This window comes from Nematolebias whitei, chromosome 12 (genome assembly GCF_014905685.2).
Source record: "Nematolebias whitei isolate Nwh7 chromosome 12, NemWhi1, whole genome shotgun sequence".
NCBI lineage: Eukaryota > Metazoa > Chordata > Actinopteri > Cyprinodontiformes > Rivulidae > Nematolebias > Nematolebias whitei.
This window is the reverse complement of record NC_056509.1, coordinates 25,901,639-25,910,149: the sequence shown is the minus strand read 5'-3', so window position 1 is coordinate 25,910,149 and position 8,511 is coordinate 25,901,639. Positions and strand designations below refer to the sequence as shown.

General features: G+C 39.3%; 1 protein-coding gene across 1 annotated transcript; it reads left to right on the top strand.

The window, feature by feature from the left end:
* The first annotated feature begins 500 nt into the window (after positions 1 to 500).
* Positions 501 to 8,367, top strand: prpf39 (PRP39 pre-mRNA processing factor 39 homolog (yeast)). The gene is made up of 15 exons (XM_037685337.1): positions 501 to 610; positions 1,772 to 2,170; positions 2,326 to 2,519; positions 2,667 to 2,792; positions 2,972 to 3,090; positions 3,269 to 3,436; positions 3,603 to 3,783; positions 5,005 to 5,112; positions 5,202 to 5,366; positions 5,810 to 5,936; positions 6,053 to 6,321; positions 6,945 to 7,129; positions 7,216 to 7,299; positions 7,485 to 7,599; positions 7,742 to 8,367. The coding sequence occupies exons 2-15, from the start codon at positions 1,804 to 1,806 to the stop codon at positions 7,829 to 7,831; spliced, it is 2,298 nt and encodes a 765-aa protein (XP_037541265.1). The 5' UTR covers positions 501 to 610; positions 1,772 to 1,803; the 3' UTR covers positions 7,832 to 8,367.
* The last annotated feature ends 144 nt before the right edge of the window (positions 8,368 to 8,511 follow it).

The window sequence follows — 8,511 nt, the reverse complement described above, 5'->3', positions numbered from 1 at the left end:
CCTTGAACCTTATGGTTAGTTTTAACAGCATGGTGGAAGTTTTTTTTTTTTTAAACCAGCTGGGTCTGAAAACAAGCCATTTGTTCCATGTTCCATATACAAGTCAGTATTTATATTCACAAACCAAAATACAGGTTGCTTTGTGTTTCACCTTGCATCTCTTTTCAACTGTGGGCCTTTGTAGTTATTTTGTCTATCAGGGTTACTCGTTTTATTATTACATGCATTATTATTATTATTTGCATTTTGAGCCTCATTGTTGCCACTGTGTGTCCGCAGTCAATGCACAACTCATTATTGACATGTTTTCATGTGTGTGTCCGCAGTCAATGCACAAATCATTATTGACATGTTTTCATGTGTGTGTCCGCAGTCAATGCACAAATCATTATTGACAAGTTTTCATGTTTCTTTCTGGGTTTTATGTTTTGGAGAGGCAGCCCCTGTATTTGTGCCTGGTAGGCCCCTTTACTTATGCGTCTCAGTAGCGACATGAGTGAGCATGCGCAGTAGTCTGTTGTGCGAGGCAAGTTGCTAAAGCGCGTTCTCTCGTTTGCACTTTAGAGCTTGTCTAATCACGAAATTCATTACAGTGACGTGAACGCTACAGGTGAGATTTCCAACACTGGCTTTCTTCGTTGTTTAGTAATTAGGAATGGTTTTAGTTTAACATTCAGCGAACTCTAGCCTTGCTAGTAGAGTCGTTAGCTCGCTAGCTAGCGTTGAACATGGTGCCGACTAATTACTGGAGATGGAGGAAACCGCATGGCATTTCCTTGAGCTGGCCTTTACGTACAAAAAATTCTATCGGTTGGGTGAATCACGTACTATATATTGAGTCCGCATGCGGTAATAATACTTGTCTAACTAAATGATCGCAATTAAATAAACTCGAAGTTAAAAATGGCGCTTACGTCAAGGTAGCAGCTGTGCTACTAGTTTACTTGAAGTAGACGGGCCTAACTTGAGGTTGAACTTTGAGCAAAATCACCTCGTACGAGACCTGGTTTCACAGCATGCGAGGATCATCGATTGCGACAGGCTACACTGTCCTATTCGTACATTTTAAATGTATATGTTTTACATTTTGGTAGAGTACGCAAAGTAGTTATTTATACACTACCAATCACGAGGATACATATTTTTAGCTTCTCGGTTAGGGCGTATTTAATTTACAACAAGGAAATATCTTGTTGCACCAGCTCACTATTTGCAAAGAAACTTAAATATAAGTAGAATCATAATAAATTGTACGAATTTCGTGTAATTCTAACCTCATAAAAAAACCTACCTCATTTATGGTTGAGATAGCTTCGTTTCAAGGTACCCTTCTCTGGTAAGAAAATTATTAAACTCTTGTACCAGATGGTTTTTAATATTAAAATAAGTAATTAAAAAGACGCACATGCTCGTTTTTTTTTTTACATTAATTGTTTTGTTTACTCTGATATCGCATTAATTATTATACTTTTTCTGTGAATTTGTGCCTCTAAAGTTGTCATGAGTCATATCTGATTTAACAAATTGTCACCTGGCCATAAAGGTTAAACATTATTTAGATGGTGAAATTTTACCACCGTTTCTAGGAATCCACTTTGCTTTAACTAATGTTGTTTAGGTCTTCATCCAAGCGATATTAAAAAATGAATCTAATACTAAAATTAATAAAAATAAATGGCTACGTTTTTGCTTGAAGTGACAAAGTTAAAGTTTCAACCGTTTGAATGTTGGGTGCAGTAACAACACAATATTTTTTTTTTTTTTACAAAAGGCCAGACATTTCCAGAAGACTCTTGGAGTGGAATGCTGGACACTGAGTCCACTGTCATGGAGAGCAATGGAAATGAGCATCTTCCTGAAATTCCTGTGGAAGACCAAGCAGCAGCTGAGTGGTCTGCAGGCCAGGTTTCTTCAGTACCACTCCCTAACATCTCGCCCGAGGATTCTGATTCTTCTCAAGAAGCTCCAGGGCCAGAGCAGCTGCAGATGAACTCAGAGCTGGGATCTGTGGAGAAGGCTGTGGAGCAGTTTCAGCTTGCTAATGCCCCACTCTACCATGGAGAGCATCCACCACCTCCACCTCCTCCACCACCGCCCGCAGACGAGGCAGATCAAATCGCAGAACCTACTGGGTGTCAGCCTGGGGAATACCTACAAGATGGCAGTCAAGGTATTTAAAAATATCTGGTCTCAGTGCGACATCATTAAACGTAGATAATTGTAAAGCAAGCTTATGGTAAAAGTTTATGCTTCCATTTATTTGAATGAAATAAATTCAGTTCAATTTATTATTTTAGACTAATTTAGTCTCTAAACCTTTTCTAGATGGAGCTCTAGCACCACAAATGACAGAGGATGGCATGGAGCTGGAAGAAACAGCCAAAGAGGTTGAACAGGAAGCACCCGTTCCTACAGAGCCACTGATACCTTCAGAGTTTGAAAGACTTTTTAAAGTCTGTGAAGACAACCCAGATGATTTTAATGCTTGGGTTACCCTGCTGCAGTATGTGGAGCAAGAGGTAAGAGCATTTGAGACTTGCTTCAGTTGTATGTGTGTGTGAAATATTTGTGAAAAAACATAATTTATGCATCATTATTATAAATTATGAAGCTTATTTACTTGTACATAAAAAAGAAATGGTAATATTTATGCTGTGTTTTCGCAGAATGTTCTTACAGCTGCAAGGAAGTCGTTTGATATGTTTTTCCTGCGATACCCGTACTGCTATGGCTACTGGAAGAAGTATGCAGACCTTGAGAAAAAGCATGGCGATATACAGGTTGCAGAAGAGGTAAATGGTTTGAGTGTTTGAATTCTTTTGTTTATTTTTACTTCTACTTTACATGAGCTTTTTTATTTAGCACCATATTGTTTGAAACTTTTACAGGCTTCATACAGAACTGTTGAATGTTTTTTAAGAACATTGTAAAATCCTTTCAGCAAATGACAAATTGTTTTAAATTTTCCTAGGTGTACAGAAGAGGCTTACAGGCCATTCCTCTTAGTGTGGACCTTTGGCTTCACTATCTCACTTTTATTAAGGAGAATTCAGATCTCAGTGACCCTGAAACTGAGGGACGTATTCGAGCGTAAGTACGAGTTTTTGTCATTACCCTTTAAGCTGTCAAAGTTTAGAACATCAGGAATGTATTAAAATCTGGTCATTTTAAGATATTGCATTTAACTAATACAAAATTACGTTTAATTTTTCCTCTTCTGGTTGAAGTAAAATCAAGTGATTTTTTTTTTTTTCCCCCCTCTCTTTAGCTCCTACGAACATGCAGTTCTTGCAGCAGGCACAGACTTTCGCTCAGATCGCCTTTGGGAAGCCTATGTAAACTGGGAAACAGAGCAGCAGAAGCTGGCTAATGTCACAGCCATCTATGATCGCATTTTGGGTATCCCAACCCAGCTGTATTCCCAGCACTTTCAGAGGTATATATAAAACATTGTCACTTTTTATTGAACCTACCCTTCATTCTGTGTTTGCCCTCTTGAGCCATACCCGATCTATTTGCATGGACTTTGAGGATAAATAAAGGTTGAATGAATGAATGGGTGATATCTATTTTACTTTTTTTTTTTTTTTTAATCTTCATAGGTTCAAGGATCACGTGCAGAGCAACCACCCCAAATACTTTTTATTAGAAGAGGAGTTCCTTCAGCTCAGACACGAGTTGTCTAAAACCAGCCTGTCTGCAATGGTTGGTGAAGACGGAGAGCCAAGTGTTGCTCAGGAGGAGCTACCACCTGGTACAGAGGATCTTGCTGATCCTGCTAAGGTATAAATCTTATTATTAGGGAAGACAAATTAACACATTTTTACATGCAGGTTTAGGAGCTTGCCTTTTGTCCGTGATCAAATGGACTGAAGGATTCAAGGTTCTTTGTCATTCCACCACATGTGGGATGAAATTATGTAAACAGTCCCAGTTACATCCAACAAAAGTATTAAAATGTAAAAGTGAAACAGTAATAAGATCTAAGATATGAACTAAGAACAACGTTATTAAAAATACACTAAGCACTAGTAGTATTAAAAAAAAAGCATAAAAACTACACTGAACAGCATGCCACACGTTGATGCTGGAGCACAGGATGCAGTTGAAGTGGTTCAGGTTTGAAGAAGTGTTTTTATGTCATCAGCCAAGTCAGTGAATGCAAGTAAGATTCAACTTGGCAACCAGTTAGGAACATGTTCTATAACTACAAAGTCCATGTTCAATAATCCAGGTATACAATCCAACATTGTTCAGTCAGGTCATCTGGACAGGTTTTTTTTTTTTTGTGCTGAAACGTTTCACCTTGGATCCTGAAGGCTTCATCAGTCAAGAAAACGCAACAAAACTGATTCTTCCTCCAACAGCTTACTCCAAAGTGGAACAAACCAGTTCTGCTTGTGATAAGATTGTCTCTTTGGTACGCCCCCTCCTCCATTGCTGGCCCTCTTCCTTGTTGACAGTCTTGTCAAACTGGTTGAAAACGACAGTTTATGCTCAATAATCCAGGTGTACAATCCAACATTATTCAGTCTGGTCATCTGGATAGTTTTTTTTTTTTTTTTTTTTTTGTGCTGAAACGTTTCGCCTTTGCTCCGGAAGGCTTCATCAGTCAAGGAAACGCACAACAAAACTGATTCTTCCCCCAAAAGCTTACTCCAAAGTGGAACAAACCAGTTCTGCTTGTAATAAGATGGTCTCTTCGGTACACCCCCTCCTCCAAAAAGAAACTGTCCAGATGACCGGACTGAAAAATGTTGGATGTCCTACAACTAACCTGATTCCATCCAGGCTTGCTTGAACCCAACTCTTGCACCCAGAGACTGATGTGCAGGGTACAGCCATACCTCTTCCCTCTACAGGCATCTTGTCTATGGCTAAATCATGGTGATGTAAATCTTTGGTAGCAGCGCTAGATTTGACATCAAGTGGAGAACGATGTATAAAGGAGAATGAATTCAGTTTCTAAACTTTTCTTTTTTGTACGTGTGTTTTCTTATGTAGAGAGTGACAGAGATTGAGAACATGCGCCACAAAGTAATTGAGGTTCGCCAGGAAGTGTTCAACCACAATGAACATGAAGTTAGCAAGCGCTGGGCGTTTGAAGAAGGGGTATGTTTTTGTTTCCTTCAACTTTTGTTAAAAAATAGATGTTTTGTTTCTCCCATCATTGACTTACTGAATTATTTGTTTCCTGTCAGATTAAGAGACCATACTTCCACGTGAAAGCCTTGGAGAAGACACAGCTGAACAACTGGAAGGAGTACCTGGACTTCGAAATAGAAAACGGAACCCCGGAGCGCGTGGTGGTCCTCTTTGAACGATGCCTCATCGCCTGTGCACTCTACGAGGAGTTCTGGATCAAGGTAGCGTGATCTTGAACTGCCTTCGCATCGCTGCTGCCTCCCTGCACTTCCCCATCAACGATGATTTCACATCGACTCAGTGCAACGTCCTTCACTCTCTTTGCGTGTAACGTTGATATGTGACTGTATCTGTTGTATTAGGGGATGGCCAGCTTGCCACACAAGATTTGACTGCAGCATTTGCCAACTACTACGTTGCATCTTCTTCGTCTCCCACTACCTTACAGAAACTTATCTAATTGGTTCCATGAAGGTGCTGATGGGTTTACACAGAAAATTTCTAAGAACGATCTTGTCAATGAAGCAATTCACTGTCTGCATCCGCTAATTTGATAGGTTTTAAATATTTCGTCGTCTTTTTTTGCTTTTCTCTTTCTTCTTTTCTTTTTTCTTCTGTCCTCTCCTGCATTCCTTCCATCTTGCTTTCTTTTTTCACTCTAAAGTATGCAAAATATCTAGAGGGATTCAGCATTGATGGAGTGAGACATGTCTACAAGAAAGCGTGTACCATCCACCTCCCAAAGAAACCCTCCATCCACCTGATGTGGGCAGCCTTTGAGGAGCAACAAGGTGAAGGACTCATTCATGCAACTCGCTGATTATTATTATTATTATTATTGTTATTATTATTATTATTATTAAGTTTTGAGTGTTGTGCCTTACTTATTTATTTATTTTTTGTCCAGGCTGCATGGATGAGGCTCGTCAAATCATGGTGTCCCTGGAGACGACCATTCCGGGTCTGGCCATGGCACGTCTGCGGAGGGTCAGTATGGAGCGTCGCCACGGTAACTTGGAAGGAGCGGAAGCACTGTTGAGGGAAGCGATGGAGTCTGCGAAGGATGCTACTGAGGCGTCGTTTTATGCTGTGAAGCTGGCCAGGCAGCTGATGAAGATTCAGAGAAGTCTGAGCAAGGCAAAGAAGGTGCTGCTCGATGCTATCGAAAAAGACCAGGTGAGTCTCCATCTTGTCAAAGCTTCAAAATTCACAGTTGAAACTCGTGCCTTCGTCTAAAAGTTGCTTTTCTCTGCAAAAAGAAGCGAGAACTTTACAGATTTTTTTATTTTATTATAATTTTTTTGTAACACTTTGTGACATGCTATGCTAAAGAGCTCAAACCACACAGAGCAGAGGCCATTTTGAGAACCCAAAAAAAAGGAGACACGGCCCATGTAACGTCAAGGGGCCTCCCTCCCATTTTTCTTAAAGAGCCACTGCTCGCTTCCTCACTATCCATCCTTCGGTTCAAACAGTCTTATACTGCTATTCAGTGGTCAAAAAAGGTACACACAAAACAAATCAACCAGCATTTCTTTTTAAATTTGCCTATAATTACTAATTATTGTCAAATTTCAAACAATGTTATTGTTTATTGCAATAATCTCCGTGACAATTAATCGACCAGCAAAATGTGTTATCGTGACAGGCCGAGTATAGCGCCAAGTCACGACAGAAGTCATCGCAGGGCACTGAGCAGAGAATATTCATATATGAAAAGAATAAGTTAACAAAACTGATATTCCTTACAAAGGTAATGTTTTGTTTTTTCTGATTAAAATAAACTTTTGTGTCTACAGACTAGTTCAAAACTATACTTGAACTTGCTTGAGATGGAGTTCAGCGGAGATATTCAGCAGAACGAAGTTGAGATATTGGCTTGTTTCGACCGCGCCTTGAAGAGCCCCATGTCCCTGGAGTCTCGCATCGTCTTTTCCCAGCGCAAGGTCGAATTTTTGGAAGACTTTGGCAGTGACATAAATATGTGAGTTTCTGTAGTTGTGAATTGAAAGTAATAAATATCGCTATTTATTCTTTGTCTCACTGATTGTTTTTATCTACTTCTTCCAGGCTCGTAGCTGCATATGAGGAACAGCGAAAACTGCAAAAAGAAAGTGAATCTTTAAAGAGGAAGGCAGAGAACGGGTATGACAGGTGAGTAATGGTCGTCTCACATCTACATTTTCTGAATATGTTTTTCAAGTGTTTGACCAGTGGAACAACTTTTGATTGCTAATGTTCCAAACACAAGCATGGCTGCACCCAAATAAAGACACAGAACTAACATTACTTTTAAAAGTCCTATGCAGGCATTTGCTAATCTGAACTTGGTTCTTCAGCTCTCAAGAACCTGATGCCAAAAGACAACGTGCAGATGACCCTTCTGCAGTTGCTGCAACTGCAATGACGGACATGACGGCCAACAACTCTGCATACAACTACAACTGGTACCAGGTATGTTTGTCTCACAACTCGCTCCCTTTTGTTTTGTTTTTTCCCTTTTGTATTTGTGGAGTAGTCTGTGAGATAATGTAAGATAAGATTATGCTCTGTCTGAACTTGTTGAATAATATTTTTTTCTTTGTTTGCTTTTTAGCAACAGTATGGCGGCTGGGGACAAAATTCATGGGGGCAGTACAACCAGTACGCTCAGTACAACCAGTACTACCCTCCTACTCCTACATGATGAGCGAGCCTCTTACATGAACACGGGAATGAGTCTTTTCGGATCTTCTTGAACCTTAGAGCAGAATTAAACACATGGGTGTTATGGAGATTTCAGTTCACATTGCACAGAATAACCCTTCTTGTTCTTCTTACACCTTCTGACTTCGTTCTTTTAATAGTTTAAAACCCATGGTACAACCTTTGGTTGGTTATACAATTTAGCTCTTATTTAGTTCTCTTTGTTTTTGTCTGTGAACAACAGTAATGATTGATCATCTCAGCACTCTAGTTTGATTTAATAAAAATGTGTGAAGGAAGGTTCTTTTTTCCCCTCGTGTGTGACATACAAAGACTTTGAGATTCTATGACTTGGTTAAATATTCTTTTGTTTCAAATTGTTTCTTGTGAAGAATGCTTTCAATGATGTGCGAGTCGTGGTTTTATTTCCCAAACGTGAACAATTTAAACTTTCCTGCTTGTTTCCATTGAGAGCAATGAAGAGTTCCTTGTTTTTTATTTTGACTTGATTTCATAATAAAGATATCCTAAACTATTTGTATTTGATGTCGTGATTGTGATATTTATTTTTAATGCTTTGAACTTGTCATAGAAGGTTTGTATTTATACATTCTAAAGGTTAATGTAATTAATTTTTTCAGAGAAGCTGCTGAAAATGGAGGTTCGCTTGATCTTGACCAA

Coding starts and splice junctions, on each gene's coding strand:
- prpf39 (XM_037685337.1), top strand. CDS start 1,804: ATGCTGGACACTGAGTCCACTGTCATGGAGAGCAATGGAAATGAGCAT. Junction 5,367..5,809: donor ACGAGGAGTTCTGGATCAAG/GTAGCGTGATCT, acceptor TTCACTCTAAAG/TATGCAAAATATCTAGAGGG. Junction 7,130..7,215: donor TTTGGCAGTGACATAAATAT/GTGAGTTTCTGT, acceptor TACTTCTTCCAG/GCTCGTAGCTGCATATGAGG.